General features: G+C 54.8%; 1 protein-coding gene across 1 annotated transcript in view; it reads left to right on the forward strand.

Annotated features, from left to right (window-relative positions):
- Positions 1–3,649: 3,649 nt before the first annotated feature.
- The window catches only part of Lamc3 (laminin subunit gamma 3), a 58,712-nt gene continuing 43,575 nt past the window's right edge, over positions 3,650–18,786 (forward strand). The window contains exons 1-3 of the mRNA XM_052182141.1: positions 3,650–4,129; positions 14,628–14,932; positions 16,855–16,985. Coding sequence (XP_052038101.1) covers positions 3,730–4,129; positions 14,628–14,932; positions 16,855–16,985 — 836 coding nt within the window. The 5' untranslated portion in view covers positions 3,650–3,729. The remainder of the gene's footprint in view (positions 4,130–14,627; positions 14,933–16,854; positions 16,986–18,786) is intronic.

Consider the following 18,786-nt stretch of genomic DNA (forward strand, 5'->3'; position numbering starts at 1 on the left):
TGAAGCCAGGACCCAGTAGTGTACCCCCAAACCCAGAAGCTCCAGGCCATATGGTCTATCCCCTTCTAGTCTGAAGCTTTGAGGCCCAATCTCGGAGCCCTGCCTGACAGTTCCTTCTTTGAAAAGTGAGAGCCCCCACCCCAAGTGCACGGGGCCCTGCAGGGACCATGCAGTTGTTGGCTTCTCAGTGCACCGTCACATGACCTGCTGGCTTTGAACCTCTGGCTTCTCCGGGAGAGTCTTGTTTGGGATCTCTCTGAGAGCAGCAACCTGGGAGGGAAGGGGACAGGGCTTCCATATCTTAAAGAGCAAGGGACGGGAAGGAACAAAACGATGGGGGATGGGGTGTAGAAAACAAGAAAGGCGAGGCTGGACAGGTGGCCCCGCCCTCTCAAGGTCCAGCATTGTACACGGGCAGACCTTAGCTGTCCTACTAATCACCTTCCAGCGGGTACAGAGAAACTGCCACTGTGTCTCCCATACCCTCTCCTAAGAAGAACCAACCATATAGAGTTTGGTCCTCTCTCTTGGTCTCCTACTGCCCTCACAGGTCCTACGCAAGCCACTTCCCCGCTAAGGGCCTGCTTCTCTGCTTTGTACACCAGACCTCAATGGTTTTATAAAGCAATTACCTTTGATCCCAAGACTTTTTGGGGGGGTGTTTGGATTTTGTTTTTTTCGAGACGGGGGTTTCTCTGTATAGCCCTGGCTGTCCTGGAACTCACTCTGTAGACCAGGCTGGCCTTGAACTCAGAAATCCGCCTGCCTCTGCCTCCCAAGTGCTGGGATTACAGGCGTGCGCCACCGCTGCCCGGCTGATCCCAAGACTTAGGGGCTTCAGTGACTCTCAGCCACAAAGTCCTCACAGGAGGGAAGGGTGAAAGCCACCTGGTGCACTTCCCCTTACCCGAGACTATCCCTACTAAGCCTGAAATGTGAGTACCCACCCATCTGCCTGGGCAGAGACTCCCCAAGATTGGTGGTGTCTGTCCTGGAGAGTGGGTGAAAGATGGCTGCTGTCCTGACCCCCAGGCAGTTGGAGACTTGACGCCTGCCTCCAGCGTGTGTCCCTGGGAGTCACTCTTGTCTCTGAGGCGCCCTTAGAGTCTGCCAATCCAGCTGATTATATAGCCTAGCCTGACATGCTGGGACCTAGGGGCAAGGGACAAGTCTGTAGAGAGTCAAGGGAACCGTCGTGGAGCTGAGGTAGGCAACCTTCTCTGGACTCTGTGCTCATCTCCGTCTGGCTTCTTGGCTGGTCCTTGGTCTATTCCACACAGCAGTGCAACCAGGAGCCACCATATTTTTGCCCTCTAGGAGGCAAGAGAGGCCTGTCCCTGTACTGCAGCCAATGTCGCCACCAGGTGGTTGACACTGAACACCTTAGAGACTCGGAGAAAAGAAAAGCAGGGGACCTTGGGCACCACTGAGGCCTCCACTGAGATCACCAGCCAAGGCAAGATGGCCCATGTGGTGGCCATCCAGCAGGCCCTGAAAGGGGCCATCGCTTCCAGCCCAGGACCCCAAACCAGCCTGGAGTTCTGTGGACTCCACAAACATTCCCTGACTGCTGCAGGTCTTGAGGCTACCAGGGTGAAGCACATTCAGTTCCTGACCCTTGACAGTACCCAGCCTGAAGTCCCTGTACAGGACATAGACAAGTTTGTGGCATGGGACTGGTACCATTCCCATCCCCAGGCCCTGCTCTCCACTCCACCATGATGACCGGCTTGCTAGCCCCCTGGCCTTGGCAAATGCACACCTCTTTCATAGTCTTTGCCCAGTCATTCAGCCCAACTTAACCTCCTTTAGGAAGCCTACTCTGACCACTTGGAACTGGTCATGGCTCCCTCTCCCAAGTCCCCATTCTGTATGTCAGCCCCTGTGGCTGGTTGGCCAGCCCCATCTTCAGTAGCTAAGATATGACAAGCAGCATTCCTCTTATTGGGCTGTGAGACCTTTGCATCCTGCCCACGCACAGAGAGGATGGACAGAGGGCGGTGCTTGCCAGGGCCCAGCCCAGCAAGCCTTGCAGGGCCATGGAGCTATTTCTTAGTGACTCTCTAGGCGAGAGTAGGAGCTTGGCTTCACTATAGTGATTATTTTCAATGATCTGGGAGTTGAGCGGCACATATTGCCCCAGTGCTTAGGAATTTCTGTCATATGTGCTCAGCGGAAGGTTGGAGGGACCTCAGAGGCTGCCGCATAGAACACCACTCGCAGGGAAGCTGCTGTCACCACAGTATAGCCACTTCTGCCAGTGCTGACTGCAGCAGAGGTGTGTGTGTGTGTGTGTGTGTACTCATACACACACACACACACACACACACTTACCATTAGGGCTATGGTTAGCACACAGGGGTCTCAACACAGGCTGTAGAATGAAATACATAGAGAAACCTCCTTTCTCTGGGAACTCATGTGTACCAGAATATTTGGCCAGAAAGGCAGAAGCCAGGCCCAGGGACCCTAGCTGCAAAGGCAGATGGGAGGAGGAGATTTGGGGGTAGTCTTACTGGGACAAGGTGTGGGCTCTGCCACAGCCCCATGGGTGGTACAGAAATGGCCCAAATATCATGTGACTAATGGCTTCTGTGTTGCGCAGTGTAAGTCCCTCGCCTACTCAGTCTCTCAAGCAAATCAATAAAAGCCTTGTAGGTTGAATTGAGACAGTAGCTAAGGACCTCACCCAAGCTGAGTCCTTGATTAAGAGATATTAGAGGTGCGGGAGTCTGCTTTGTAGCCAGAGGCAGAGAGCACAGCCCCCCTCGGTGTTCCAAGTCCACATCACTGTTGCCAGCTCGTCCCAACCTGGGGGACCAGCCCACACAGGCCAACCCAGTGTCAGGTAAAGGCAACAGGGGTCCATTTTCATCCCAAACCTGGGTTTTTCCTCCTCCCAAGGTCCCTGTGATCCCATATCTAGCAGTGTGAGGAAGGAGGCCCCAGGGTGCGCAGCACAAGGCTCCCCACCACAATTTGCCCTGCACCCCAGACCACTCACACATGACCCCAAGAGAACCACGTCCTTAACCCTGACTGTAACTTTCATGCAAGATTGGACTCCTACCGGATCTATCCAACCTGGGCCTTGGGGATCTGATGGTGTCCAGCTCAGTTGGGTGTCCCTACCATGGGATCATTTTGTTTTACTGTCTACAGGGGCCAGAAGGTGCCTTGGGAAGGACAATTAGCTTGGTGGAGAGAAGGGGAGGCCTCTGTTGATAAAAGGAAGCCTCTTGGTAAATCCCAGGTGACAATATCTGCTTTGGGAGGAGAAGCCAGGAGGCCAACACTTTTGACAGAGAACACTGGACAGATAATGGAGGAAAACTCCCAAAGGTCATTCTGTCAGGTGAAGACCTGCGCTTGCCTTGAGGTTCAGCTCAGGGAGGTACACAGGTGCATGGCTTCCAGAGAAGAGTCTCATTAGCAGAACGACTTGGTGTCTCTACCGAGACCACTTCCGCAGGGAGGACGGTGGGGCCAGGTTCACAGTTCCGAATCCGAAGCCCAGCCAGAACAAGCAGGCACTCCCAGACACGTCCAGCAGGTGGGGGTGAGCACGAAGGGACGGAGCTCGGATGGTGGGGTGTCGCCTGCATGGGTCCCCGCCCTCAGATGCCGTCGGGTTCCGCCCGCAGGGGAGGACTCCGGGGGCCAGTGGAGCGCAGAGGGGCTAAGCAGCACAGAGTGGATCCCGGCGGAGGGCAGAGCGGGGCGCGAGCCATGGCTGTGTCCGGGATTCTGTCCCGCCTGGCAACGGTGGCATCAATGGCGGTGGTGATGCTAGAGGCACACTTCGCTGTGGGCGCGGGCATGGGCTCTTGCTACGACAGTGCTGGACGCGCCCAGCGCTGTCTGCCTGAGTTCGAGAACGCAGCGTTCGGCCGACGCGCCGAGGCCTCCCACACGTGCGGTCGGCCCCCGGAGGACTTCTGTCCGCACGTGGGGGTCCCAGGCGCTGGGCCACAGTGCCAGCGCTGCGACGATGCTGACCCCCGACGACGTCACGACGCCTCCTACCTCACAGACTTCCACAACCCTGATGACAGCACCTGGTGGCAGAGCCCATCCATGGCCTTCGGGGTGCAGTACCCCACTTCAGTTAACTTGACCCTGCGCCTAGGTAAGTGTCACCGTCCCCTTGTCTCCAGACCATGGAGGCCCCGGCAGAGGGCTGTGCAGTCTGGGGCAGGTTGCAGCACCCACGGGTAAGGAGTCAGAACCTGCAAGCCCTGGGTAGTGGGAGGCCAGCCCAAACGGGGGTGAGGGGCTGGGGGGAGCAGAAGCCACCCTCAGCTTTTGGTGAGCTCCGCGGAACTGGGTGCAGCAACAGTTCCCTGGAAGAACTGTTAGGGAAGGTGGGGGTCATACCTCCATGATGATCTACCTGGTCCATCCTCTAAGGCCGGGACTTGTAATCTGGTCAAAGTCCTGTGGACCTCTGAGACTCCAAGCAGTGTGTGAATGGGAATTAGGACAGTTGCCACCAAATGCGAATGCTGTAGCACCCTGGGCAGGACAGCCAGTTTCTTCCTGCCACTGAATAGCCACTCGGGCATCTGGCCTGGCCCCTCTGCGCAGAGTTGCTCCGCCAGCCTGAGGCAAGATGAAGGAACATTAGTTCCCTGGGGGTGGGAGCCCAGCAGCCCACTTCCACCCTGAAACTGGACTATTCTCTACCTACTCCAAGTCTACATGAGCCCAGTGACCTTCTTAGGTTCCTTGCTATGTCCTGGATACTGTGCAAATCCTCCTAAGCTTTGGTAACTTGGATTTGGTATTTTCATAACTCATTTTGGCACTGAACATGACCTGAGGCTATTCCTAGCCTCCTGAATCCTAGTAAGGGCCAATATCCATACATTTTGTTCCTGGAATCTCATTTGAGGGCAGCCTACAGCCGCAGAATGATGCCTATTAGCTAAGCACTCTTCCCCTGAGCCACATACATCCTCGGCATACCTCAAGAAGTTCCGAGGCACATCCGGAGCAGAGTTTGGATAGCATCTGATGAAACTATGCCCCAGTGAAATGCTGGAGGCTCAGAGGGGTTAAGTGTTTTGTGCAGAGACACACAGCTACTAAATGACAGGACCCACACATTCCTGTACAATGGAGGTCGGAATATAAACTTGGCATGTGCTGCACCACCCATGACTACGGTGGTTCTTCCTAGCCATGGGTGGTAAAGCCCTGGCAAAGACTAGGAAATGGCCTTGTTCTCAGAAAAGGGAGGTGGGAAGGATATTTAACCCCTTCAGCAGCACAGGCAGGCACATTTCCTTTGCATCTCAAACCCAGTTCCCAGCGCTGAGGACACATTCTCCTGACTGTCTGGAGTATGAGGTGGAACTTGGATGGGGTGGGGTCTGCCCAGACAGGAAGCAGGAAACTAGGGGAGGTGGTGGCCAACAGGGCTGGCAAGACCTCAAGGCCATGGGATGAATCTGGGGCAGGGAAGGAGACACTGTGTTCCCTAACAAAGGCTGTCACACGTGCCCACGAAATCCAGATGCCAAGCGGGGAGCTCTAGCCTCGGGCACCAGGGGCGTGTGGTCAGAGTGGGAAGCCCTGCGTTTGCCTTGGTGAACAGCCCTGTTCATGCACTGCTGGCATGTTGCCTGATGCATGCTCCTGCAGCCTTTAGATGCTGCAACAAGCAGCCCCTGGAACCCACAGATCCTGGGCTCTGGGTGTGAGCAAAGGCATCACACACTCACACACGCATAAGGCACAGAGGAGTGTGTCCCATGGATGGATGGGTGGATGGGTGGGTGGGTGGGTAGGTGATTGGGTAGATGGGTGGGTGGATGGATGAATGGGTGGGTGGGTAGGTGGGTGGGTGGATGGGTGGGTGGGTAGATGGGTGGATGGATGGGTGTGTGGGTGGGTGGATGGATGGGTGGGTGGATGGATGGGTGGGTGGATGGGTGGGTGGGTGGGTGGGTGGATGGATGGGTGGGTGGGTGGGTGGGTGGATGGATGGGTGGGTGGATGGATAACAGAGCCACATGGCATCCTGGGCACTCGGTCAGCTCAGAGTTCTCTTGATGGGTCTGAAAGGTCTGAAAGCAGGATAGGGTAGACATCATGTAATGGACTTAGGACTCGGACATAACAAAACCATTTACTGGGAAGTCAGGGCTTGCTCTGTGTTGCACCTCAGTTTCCCTACTTATACAGCGGAGACAAGAGTAGCGCTGGGGCAGGCGCTCAGTTGGTAGTGTGTTTGCCCAGTGGAAATTGTGCTTCCACCACTGGGCTCTACATAAACTGATGGAACTCGGGAGGTAGAGGCAGGAAAATCAGGCTAGCCTTGGCTCTGTCTCAAAACAAAACAAAATAAATAAATAAATAAATAAATAAATAAATAAATAAATAAATAAAAATGCTTGCTGCCTCTGAGGACAGTATGACAGCTATGGGTGCTCAGATTGGAATAGTCGTGGTCCTCATGGATGGGTTGGAAGCCTTGAGGGGGGGGTTGATCACTGTAGGTGGGCTCTGAACCAGGGAATATGAGCTCACCCCGTTCCAAAAGACATCCTGACCCAGGTCCTTGCTGTGCTGGCGCATTTGGGGGCTAGGTATCTTAATTCTGCTGCTGCAGCTAAGCCCTGGACTCATAATATCCAGAAATGCAGAGTGCCGTGGCTGTTAGCTGAGGGGGGCTGGTAACAGCCCCTCTGTTCTTCTGCCGCTCCTGTTTGCTGGGTCCCCCCTCCCCTTTCATGAAGGCTCTAAGGAGGGGAAAATAGAAGGCAGCTCTGGCCAGAGTCCCCTGGGGGTGGGGGTGAGGAGCAGGGAGAGGGGGAGGCAGAGGTCAGCTTGGGATGGAGGTCACAGCGTTCCCAGCTCCCCGCAGCTCCTGACATCTGGTCTAGATCCTGTCCCGCTGCTGCTGCTGAGCCAGGTCTTCCTGCCTGTGATGAGAGGCCGCAGTGGCTGGCAGAGCTGACTGCTCTCAGGGATTCCCGGATGCCTGGCAAGGCTGGCTGTGCTGACCTGAGTGGATGGGGAGAAGGGGAAATGGAGGGCCATGGGGTGTCAGACTGTTCAAGGACCAGCCTCTCGACCTGGAGGGATTGATTCTTCACTTGTGGGGAAACTGAGGCTCTGAGGCTGAAGTCAGTTGTCTGGGGTCACACAGGGCTCAACTCCAGGGCACTGCTGCTTTCACTCAGCACAAAGAGTAAACGGGTCGGGTTGGCCTTGAGTTCTGTGCACCTCCATCCTAGAACCCGGTGCAGTGGCTCTTGGTGTCCTGTCTTGGATTATCAGGGCTCTCCTAGGACCACAGAAACATGCTTCTGGGATCCAAGGCCCCAGGTGCAGGGTGAAATAGTAGGATCAGCCCCCAACACCACCTACCAGTACCTACAGAGCCTATGACCTTTGCTCTTGGCCATAGAATATAGCTATGGCGGGGCCATGATGATGCACGCCTTTAATTCCAGCACTCAGGAGGCAGAGGCAGATGGATCTCTGAGTTCGAGGCCAACCTGGCTTACAAAGTTAGTTCAAGGACAGCCAGCGCTGTAAGTCATTGAGAACTCTTTCTCAATCCTCCATTCCACCCCCAAGAAAGAATACAGCTATGTCTACGACTGCAGGCTAGCCATAAGACCATGTGGGGAGAGCCTGAGTCTGCGAATACATATGGGGCAGAGATGCCTCAGCTTGGGGGGAGGGGTGCTGGGGGCAGCAGTGGCCGTGGCCGTTCAAGGCCCAAAGGTGCTAAGAGTCTCCAGAAGAAGCCAGAGCACTCCAGGCCCAAGGGAGCAGATGGCGGCAGCTGCATAGACCTGGAATCTTCCAAGCCTAGATGGCCTCAGAGAAGGGTGAAAACTGTGGAGGTTAAACAGCCACGGTGAAGAGCCTAGCTTGGATAGGAACTGGACCAGGGACCCCACAGGATGCCCCCACCCCCTCCAGAAGCCCCAAAGCTCCCAAGTCTCCTGCTCAGCTGTGCCTTCCTGTCGAGTGGATGGCATGTTTGCCTTGGCTAGAGCCAGAGCTTGGGGACAGTGTCCTTCCTCCACCTCCCTGGGGGATTTGTCTGGAATGCTAGGCCCAGGCAGGTCAAGAGTCAAGGCAGTGGTCTTGGATAGCATCCCTCCGCCCACAGAAGTGGCCCTAGGCCCAGCTGGCCTTGTCCCCATTCTCAGGACCTCCCACAGTGATCTAGGAGTTGCAAAGGTAGAATGTCTCTCAGCGGGGGAAGGGAATAAGTGGTCTCTGGGCCTCCACAATCTCTTTCCACCTAACCTGTTCTGACAACCACCATGGCCCCTTTCCCATCCAGTGGGGCTTGCTGTCAATGCCCTCGCTTCTACGGGTTCACTTTCTTCTCCTCAACACCTGGTCACCCAGGCTAGCTCATAAGCCAATGGGCACCCACAGGGTGCCAGATCCCAAGCCCTGGGGCTGTGGCAGGGAACCTGCGCTGTCTATCCAGCTTAGGGTGTCCTCTCCAGGAAGTTCCCTCAAGGGCTGTACTCCCTTACACTCCTGCCGTGGGCCGGTGTGGCCCATCCCAGCTCTGAACTTCTGTGGCGTGGACGGGGTCTTTTGTTTCTCGGCTTTGCTCCACACCCAGTGACAGGCCCTCTGCTGCTCAGGCATTTTGGCCAATGTCAGTCATCAACCCCACAGAATGACCTGACAGAGTGGCTGACGGTCACTTGTGGGCCTGTGTTCAAGAGCCTTGCAGAGACATCTGATCGCTTAGGCCTCGGGTTGTTATTCTCATTTTGCAAACGGGGAAACTGAGGCACTGAGCTATCCAGTTAGCCAGGGAGAAGTCAGGCATTTGATCAGTGACTCTCCGGCACCCAGTGCCCTCCACAGGAGCAAGGAAGTGAGCAGCAGAGGACTAATGAGTGAAAGCTAGCCCTTCCAGAGGCATTGTCCAAAACCTAGCCTCCTCCCTGCCTGGCCCCAGCCCTTCCAAGGCAAGCCCTACCCCATTTTGTGCCCTCACATACTGGAATCGCAACCCACCTCTGAGATGATCCGCCTTCCCAAAGGCCTCACTCATCCACCTGAGCCTCATACCTGAGTCCTAAGTCAGCTGCGCGCACGCGCGGACGTCTCCACCGTGCAGTGTTAACCAGAAATGAAGCAAAATGATGCATGACACAACAGGAGTGAGCGCTGGGGCTCTTAGCCAGTCACCGAGGGGACGAGCACATCATGATTCTCCTTCTAGAAGGTTCCTGAGCTGTCAGATTCATAAAGGCAGAAAATGGGATGGGACTTCCTGGGGCTCGGGACAGGACAGAAAGCTAATGTTTAAGAGGACAAACGTTCAGTTTGGGAAGTTGCAGAAGCCGGAAGGTGACATTGTTGGTGACTGCACACAATAGTGTGAATGTGCTTAATACCACAGACTGCACACCCCAAAATGGCTACGACAGTGTATTTTGTTTCCTGTACATTTCCTAAAGAAACACACCATTTCCATCTCTCCATGCCAACTTCAGCCCCAAGCCTTAAAGTTTGCCAGAGCACTCGATCGCTCTCTGGATTCCCTTCTCTCCAACAATGCCTCCGCCCTGCCTCTGACTATGCGTGTGTTTATTCCTGGTCGGCTGTGGTGGTTTAGGAATGCCCATTCCCCTTCTTGGCAAATTTGTATTCTGTAGACTCCAGCGATCACAGTGGGGACCCGACCTCAGAATGATCTTGACACAAAGCCTTATGCAATTACCAGAGAAAACATGTTTCCCCTACCAGGCTAGCCTCTACAGTTTGACTGTTAGGTGATGGAGCCAGGCCTGGCTCAGTTTGGTTCCTGTGGCCTGTGGATTGTGATCTCAGAGGGCACCCAGTTCTTCACAAGGCTTCAAAATGCCCAAGGCTGCCAAGAGCTAGCTCGGGAACTGAAGAACTTGACAGTGGGTGTCAGGACCTGGGGCTCAGGCCTGGGATCGCTCTTGCCCTGGAATTGGCTCCCAGCAGTGGGTATCAGTCTGGCCTGCCCATGTGTTCCAGCTCAAACCTCGCTGCCCCCTTTGGCACCACCCCCGCCCCACCCCTCCCAGATCCCCAGATGGCTGTAATTAAAGTTTGTTTAGTTTCCATCTTCCAAAAATAAGCCTGGCCTACCCAGCAGGTCAGCACGAGACGCCGGCCAGCTCGATTTATGGCGGGCCCAGGTCTTGACAGGCTGTATGTCCCAGCTGGTTGGGGACATGTGCCTTAGCATCCTGGTGGCCCTTGTCATAGCAGCCGCTACATCTGAGCCATCAAAGTCAGGGAGCCCATCTCTTTTTTCTATCAGTATCTCTAGCGCTTTCCCAGAAGTCCTGTCTCCCCAGGCACCCAGGGAGCTCTGGCAGAAGGGTAGCCAGCTCTGCATAGCCTTTTTGAGGGCCCGAGGACCAAGAGAAATGGACTGCTTTCTATGTGGAGTTGAGACCCTGTCTCCCTGAGCTGTGACTGTCTTGTTAATGGAGCACATTGTGTCATTGGAGCAGGCGCCACAACGGGACTGGGGTGCGGGTGTGGGATGTGCTTGTCTGGTGTCTGCCATACAGTAGGTGCTCAGTGTTGAGCTGAGATGCATGGTGGGGTAGTCAGGGAGCTGGGGGAAACAGCATTTAAGGTATACAGTATACAGAGTGGCCTACAGCTTAGGAGCAAAACTGCCACCCTTGAACTTCAGAGAGCCTGGGCGGCTGTGGGCCCAACGCCTGTCACTGTCCGTTGGGGCCATCTTCACAGAGCAGGCTGGAGTCGCTCTCCTAACGAACTCTCCGACAAACCGTCCCACTGCGCTCCTGAGATCTTGCCTCGGCAGCTCTCCTCCTGACTTGGCAAGGAAGGAGCCTTCGTGTCGCCCAGTGAAGAAGCCACTTGCTCGCATGCAATCCTAGTGACCCCCTTCTCCCAGGGCAGCCTCCCTGCCAGCCACCTTTGAAGTGTCTCCTGGCTCCCTCCCAGGAGGAGGCGTCTGACTGCTCACTGTTTACCCAAGCCTGCTGCACTTGTGTCTGCCCCAGAGTGAGCACATCTGGGCACATCTGGGCCTGGCGCTGTAACTGGGGAGCCGGCCAGGCACCGCCTGACCCAGCCTAGGCCCCCACGCATCCTCTTCTTCAGGGCTCAGAAGCCCGGTGCCAACTGCGCTGCCACGGAACTTTAGAAAACATCTTAAAACGGAACCTGGCAAGGCGGTTGCTTTTTAAAAAGTTTCGTAAAACTGGGTTTTCTCCAGTTTTAAATTAGAACAAGCTCCAGGAAAGAAAATCGGGAAAAACAGAGGGAGACTGAAGGAGGAACAGTTGTGCTGAGTTCCGAGGACAAACATGCTCGCCAATTAGCCGGCTGTCTTTGGGGACCGTGCCTTTTGTTTGGTTTTTCTGAGACAGTCCCATGCAGCCCAGCGGGCCTTGAACTCGCTGTATAGCCAAGGCTGGCTTTGAACTACTAATTCTCCTGCCTCTACCTCCTGAGTGCTGAGATGAGGCTCATACCACCACACCTAACTGGGACCTAGCCCTCTAATTTTTTTTTTTTTCAAATTATGTTTGCCTGTGGTTTCTCCTTCAGTTACTATTCACTTTGTCTCCTTTTCTTGTTTGTTTTTCTTGAGACAGGGTTTCTCTGTGTAGCCTTGGCTGTCCTGAAACTCACTCTGTAGACCAGGCTGGCCTCGAACTCAGACATCCGCCTGCCTCTGCCTCTCAAGTGCTGGGATTAAAGGCGTGTGCCACCACCACTGCCCGACTCCACTTTGTTTCTTGGGGCACTGCCTCTCAGAGATTCAGCTAGATTGGCTGGCCAGTGAGCCCCAGGACTATCCTTATAACTGGGATTTCAGGGAGCATCCCACACCCAGCCATTTTTGCTAAGAATTCGAACTCAGATCCTTCTGCTTGTGTGGCACACGCTTTCTCAGGTGAGCTGCCTCCCCGGGCCCCAGCGGTATTCACTATGGTTTCCTTTTGGGATCCCTACAGTACCTGCGTCCTTTGTTTTGATTCTGACTTTCCGAGGGGACCTTCGACTCTGCAGACTGTCAATGGCTTTGGTCACTATGGGAACTGCTGTCCTGTAGGTCCCTTTAGCTATTTCTTCAGACTCCTGGTTCCCCAAGTCTACAGAATACCTTGATGATTTGTCTGTGACATTAGGTCATGACCAGCTCTCTCCACCCACAAAGGCTCCTTTGTCTGATTCTGGGGATATTCCTGCGGTTTCTCATCCCTGTTACCAAACTGCTGTCCCAGAGGGACAGTATATTTATGTTAAATTTTTCATTTGTTGTGGTGAAGTACACATAGCATATGATTGTATCTATGTTCAACTGTGTGCAGTTTGGAGTCATAAACTCCTCCTGTTCTGAACCTGCAGTGAGGGCTCCAGGTTCTGTTACCTTAGGAAACAGAACAGGCTGCCCTGCCCCCAGGCCCTGCGGCCCCCACTGCACTTATAAAATGGACACTCGTTAGAAAAGACATTTATTTTATAGGTTTTGTTTGTTTGTTTGTTTTGTTTTTATTTTTTGTTTTTTGAGACAGGGTTTCTCTGTGTAGCCCTGGCTGTCCTGGAACTCACTCTGTAGACCAGGCTGGCCTCGAACTCAGAGATCCACCTGCCTCTGCCTCCCAAGTGCTGGGATTAAAGGTGTGTGCCACCACCGCCCGGCTATTTTATAGTTTAATTATGTATGTGAGTGTGCATGTCCGTGTGTGGGTCTGTACACATATGTGGAGGTGCCAAGGAGGCCAGAGAGAGATCCAGGTCCCTTGTAGTCACAGTTACAGAGAGTTCTAAGTGGCCCAGGGCTAGGATCTCCTGTGATCTGTAAGAACAGCATTTGCTCTTAAGCACTGAACCAGCTCTGAGGGTCTGCTTATCTTTGCCCTCCCTCACTCCCACCCACTCCATCCTGGGGTTACAGGTACGTGCAGCCGTACTTGACTTTTTACACGGGTGCTGGAGACTCGAACTCTTGTCTTCCTGCTTAGCAGTCAGGTGCTGTTAGGCACTGAGCCATCCTCCAGCCCTTCCCTGAGCCTACACTGTCTGTCTCTCTGCGTGTGGTGCAAGGCACGCCTGCAGTGTTAATCCGTCTGTGACACATTTCTTCCGTCTAGCACCCCACCCTCAGGGCTTGTCTGTATTTTAGGCCCAAGGGTCGAGGTTGCCCTACTTTTCTGGGCTGAACAGCTGTCTTTTGACATGGCCTGGGCTGTTTCTGCCCCTTGGCTGTCCTGAGTAGTGGGTGCTGTGAACATAGATACACATGTGTCTTCCTTGAGGCCTGACTTCCGTTCTTTGAGGATATGTCGCACTAGGCTTGCCAGGTTGTAGGTAAGGATGGCTTTTGATTTTCTAATGATCTGCATCTGTTATCCACGGTGGTGGCATTTAAAAAAAAAAAAACAAAAAAAAAACTTACCATCACCAGGGCACAGGATGGCTTCTCTGTGTTGTTGCTTTGTTATTGCCGAGGTGTGTATGTGTGTGTGTGTGTGTGTGTGTGTGTGTAGCCAGGGCTTATCTCAGCCTTACAAGGTTTGCTTAGCAGATGTGAAGTGTTGGCTTTGCCCCTCTCATCCCTTGAACATAAAAGCTCACAACCCCATGATTCTCACAGTCGCAGGTTCACATACCCACCACTGAGACCATGGGAGGTCCTCATCAGCCCCTAAAGCCCCTGTGCCCATTTGCAGTCACTACCACTTATCCCAAAGTCTGACCCCGACATCCAAATATCACTAACCCACTTCCTGTCTGGGGCTTGGCTGCTTCTGGGCACTCAGTGTGAGTGAGGTCAGCCAGCAGGGTCTTCTGTTTTAGTGACTTCAGCGTCACCTCTGGCCGGGTGGCGCACACCGAGACTTCATTCCTTGTCACCATGGTTGGCAGGCGTTTGGGCCGTTCTGTTGTGAACATGTACGGCTAGCAGTTCCAGGTCACTTGTCTTTCTGTTGTTCTTGGCCACCTGCCTGTGAGGGGAATCCTTGGGTGGAACACCAGTCCTGTCAGCATCCTGAGGCGACACCAGCTAGCTTCCTAAAGTGCCACTTTCCCTGTCCCTCCCAGCTGTGGGGTCTCACCTACCACATGTCCTCTGTGGTACTGAGGATGACAGTCTTCATTTTATCTTATTTGCTTTTGTTTGCTTGTGTACTGAGCAAAAAGAACACTGCCGCCAGGTGGTGGCGGCACACGCCTGTAATCCCAGCACTTGGGAGGCAGAGGCAGGCGGATTTCTGAGTTCGAGGCCAGCCTGGTCTACAGAGTGAGTTCCAGGACAGGCAGGGCTACACAGAGAAACCCTGTCTTGCAAACAAAACAAAACAAAACCAAACCCACTGCCATCCAGGCAATAACGGTTCATAATGGCTCAGGTTCCCTGCAAAGAGGTGAACTGAGCTGGACAATGGCGGCCTAGTAGCTGGGAGGCCTGCAGGTGTAACTCTCTCCTTGCTTCTCTGACAAGCAATGGATGGAGGCCCTCTGGGAGCCATCCAGGGAGTTCCCGCCAGCAGCCATCCTGCCCAACCCCCTCTCCCTGCCCCCATACCCTCACCCCACCCAATGCCTGATCCAGGGCTATGTACCTGTTCCCTTCTGTAAGATGATGTCCATCTGCCTGGCTGCAGGGAAGGCCTATGAGATCACCTATGTGAGGCTCAAGTTCCACACCAGCCGCCCCGAGAGCTTTGCCATCTACAAGCGCACGCACAGCAGTGGCCCCTGGGAGCCCTACCAGTACTACAGTGCCTCCTGCCAGAGAACCTATGGCCGTCCTGAAGGCCACTACCTGCGGCCCGGCGAGGATGAGAGGGTGGCCTTCTGCACCTCTGAGTTCAGCGACATCTCACCCTTGAATGGGGGCAACGTGGCCTTCTCTACGCTGGAGGGCCGCCCTAGTGCCTACAACTTTGAGGAGAGCCCTGTGCTGCAGGTCAGGGGACAGCACGGCCTGGGGTGGGGGCGGGATGGGACGTGGGTCAGGTAACAGCAAACCTGCAGAGCTAGGACCTAAGAGACCCAAGAGACCTGAGAGACCGTCCGGTTGGCATACCTTCAACTGTAGAATCTTGCCGTCTTTTGTGGATGCCTGGTATATTTTAATTTTTAAGTGTAAATAATTTATTTATTTGATTTATTTTTTTGAGAAAGGATTTTTCTGTGTAGCCCTAGCTGTCCTAGAGCTTACTCTATGGACCAGGGCTGGCCTTAGATTCAAGGAGATCTGCCTGCCTCTGCCTCCTGAGTGCTGGGATTAAAGGTGTATTAACTTAATTTTTGTTTGTTTATGTATTTATCATTTTAATAAGATGAAGCAGAAAGGTCATGAGTCCAGGGCAACCTGCGGTCCTCTGACTTCCCCCCTCGCTGTGGGTGAGTGGGTGGGTGGGCAGCTGCCTAAGGAGAAATGTGTTCGGAGACCCCCTCCCATTCTGCTTGGTTTCATTGTCACAGTACTTCCACTGAGGAGTCATCTTCAGTCCCCACCCAGACCTTGGCTCCCTGGTCCACAGAGGCCTCAGCATCTCCCAGGGCTCTCTGAGAGCACCGAGCCCCATGAGAGCTGAGTCAGGCTGCAGCATGGCTTGGAGTTAGCATGCTCGCTCAGTGTGCACAGGACCCCAAGTCTGACCCCAGCGTCCCAAACCTGCACAGCTCAGTGGGCAGAGTGCTTGCCTAGCGTGAAGGAAGGCCCGGTTCCATCCCCAGCACCTCATAAACTGGGCGTGGTAGTGTAATCCTTGCACATCGGAAGTGAATTCAGAAGGATTGGGGGTTCAGGGCCATCCAGAGCTACATGTGAGTCTGAGGCCAACATGGGATGAATGCAACCCTGTCAGAGGAAGAATAGAAGTGGGGAGGAGGAGGAGGAGAAGGAGGAGGGAAGGGAGGAGGGAGAAGGTGGACTCCAGCCTTACCCCAACCTCTCACAGTCAGACATGCCTTCAACAGAACCCTGAAAGCACAGTGACCTTTGCAAATCCTAGCCCCAGGAGACTTGGAGAGTGACAAGGACCCGCAGCCTCAATGCCACACAGAGTTCTCAGGACTGAGTCCTGCTGGGGTGAGGAGCAACTATGCCAGGAGCTCATTTTCCATCCTGACGGCCTGATTGCTAAGCCAGGGGCTCCTGGGTTGAATTAAAACGTTGATTAATATTCAGCCGGAGCCGCCTCTGATTATAACAGCAGGCGGATGGAAATGTCACTCTCCACGTGCATCCCCCACTTCCTCACCACGCGCTTCCACGGGGAAGCTGCTCATCCAGCCTGTGATCAGCAAGAATCTATCAAGGGTCTGCTGTGTGCCAGGCAGAGCCCAGGGGCTCGGGCTGGTGGGGCTCATGTGCTGGGTGTCAATCCTTTGCCTGTGAGGAGCTACCCGGAGAAAGCAGAGCAGGGAAGGCAGGTGACCCACACACCAGGGTCTGAGACAGGCTGCCTCAGCTGCTGTACACACACACACAAGCACACATACACATGCACACACACATGCATGCACACACATGCACACACACATGTACAGACTTACACATATACACGCACACACGCATGCACACACATGCACACATACACACATGCATGCACACACACCTCAGGGGAGCTACTAACCTAGCTGCATATTACACATGGGGAGACAGAGGCACAGAGGTATTGGGCCTTGTCACCAAATTGCACAGCCAGCAGTCCCAAGATTGACTCAGGCCCCCTAATTCTTGGCCTATCCTCAAGATTTGTCTCAGCCAGCCTGTGTTGTGCCCCGGGACTGCCCCCACTTTCCGAGGACTGGGGGCAGGATTTCCCAGTGGAGCAGGCCAAGAGTGCTTGCTGATGGCGTCCCTGTGTCCCTTCCCAGGAGTGGGTGACCAGCACTGACATCCTGATCTCTCTGGATCGGCTCAACACATTTGGGGACGACATCTTCAAGGACCCCAGAGTGCTCCAGTCTTACTACTACGCCGTGTCTGACTTCTCTGTGGGTGGCAGGTAGGCCGGGAGCAGGCACAGGGGCGGGGGAGGCAGGGAACAGGCCCCATACCTCAGGTCTGAGAGCCACAGAGCAGCCGAGGTGCCTGGGGTGATCCAGATGAGGAAGAAACAGGACCCCCAACACCTGCATGCACTTGAGGCCTGGCTGCCGGCTCCCTTCTGCCTGCACAGGCCACCCCACACATTCCCACCAGGAAAGAGAAGAGACAGTGAATTCCCATGCCAGGCCTGTGGCTCACATAACAGACATGAATCCAGAGGCTCTCAACAAACACATCAGTGTGCCTCAGTGTTCAGCTCTGCAGAACAAACGCTGGGGGTGCCCTGGGAAGTCCGGGCGGGCAGCTCCCTGAGCAAGACAGCTAGGCTTAAAGGAGGAGAGGCCGTGAGGTTGGAGCAAGGGCAGACACAGGGCCATGGACAGAGCTCATCCCCATCTCCCCATCACTGAGGCGCACCGAAAGCCTCTGGTTCTCAAGACACTGATTTCCCCTCTCCTGTGACAGAACACCCAACAAAGGCAACTTAAGGAAGTATAGTTTGAGGGCCCAGCAGCATGGCAGCAGCACATGTCAGGGAGAGATGAACGCTGATACGGAGCCTGCTTTCTCCTTACTGTCGACCCTGGGACCCCAGTCACTGGGACGGCACTGCCCACGCTCAGGATGCAGGCTGGCCTGTCCCTGCTTGGCGGACACTCCCAGAGGCTTGTCTCCTAGGTGATTCTAGAGCTGTCTGTTGGACGACTTGAGTCATCCATCCTTGGTACAGCAGTGTGGGACAGGGTGAGGAGGGAGAGGGGCAGAGCCTACAGGAGGCAGGGAGCTGAGGCCATGAAGATACTGTCAGGGCAGGGAGCCTGCGCTGACCAGTAAGCTGATGAGAATGTAGCTCAAAGTGACAGGCGGTGGATGTGGGTGGACAGTGAGGGTGGCCCCCAGATTCTGGGCTCCCACCATTCAGAGATGCCTGGGCAATATTAAAGATGGAGAAAGTGGGGAGGAGCTTGTGCCCAATAGCTAGTACTTCCGTGGAAGGGACCTCAGGGGACACAGGTGAGAAACTCCAGATGACCCCCACACACTGCAAGTCAGGTCAGACCTCCCAGCAGGACTCCAAAGACGGTCATGACCTCCATCCACTGCACCTGCTGCGAGGGGCTGCAGGCCAGAGAACATCTGGGTCCCAGCTGTGGGACCCAAACCACCCTGGGCCCCACAGCTGGCTGTGAAGGCCACTCTCTTGGGAAGGAACAGCACCTTCCCTTGGGTCAGAAGGATTCATGGGGGAGACGGAGCTTGCCGCATCCTCTAGGGGATGGAGGACACCTTAGTTCCCATGACCACCAGCTTCCAAGATTGACTGACTGACTGATGCTGACTCATCCCTACCCTCAGCCGCAGGGTGCTGCTGCCTACCCTGAGCCTATGAGCAAACTGTACCAAAACCCTGTGTCCCTAAATTAGAGATGGGGCCCTGGCAATGGCCAGTTATCCAGCACTGCTCTCTGAGGACTTGACTTTGGGAAGCCAGGTTGGGGTCTGGCTAGCGCTCTGCACCTCAGTGTCTGCAGCAGCTAGGGAATACAAGTTCCTCCCACCTCCAAAAGACACGCCCATCTCCAGAGCCGCCCCACCCCCAGGGGCACGCCCACCTCCAGGGGCACGCCCACCTCCAGAGACACTCTCACCTCCAAGGACACGCCCACCTCCAGAGACACTCCCATCTCCAAAGACACTCCCACTTCCAGAGACACTCCCATCTCCAAAGACACTCCCACTTCCAGAGACACTCCCAT

This window comes from Apodemus sylvaticus, chromosome 5, assembly GCF_947179515.1.
Source record: "Apodemus sylvaticus chromosome 5, mApoSyl1.1, whole genome shotgun sequence".
Classification (NCBI taxonomy): Eukaryota; Metazoa; Chordata; class Mammalia; order Rodentia; family Muridae; genus Apodemus; species Apodemus sylvaticus.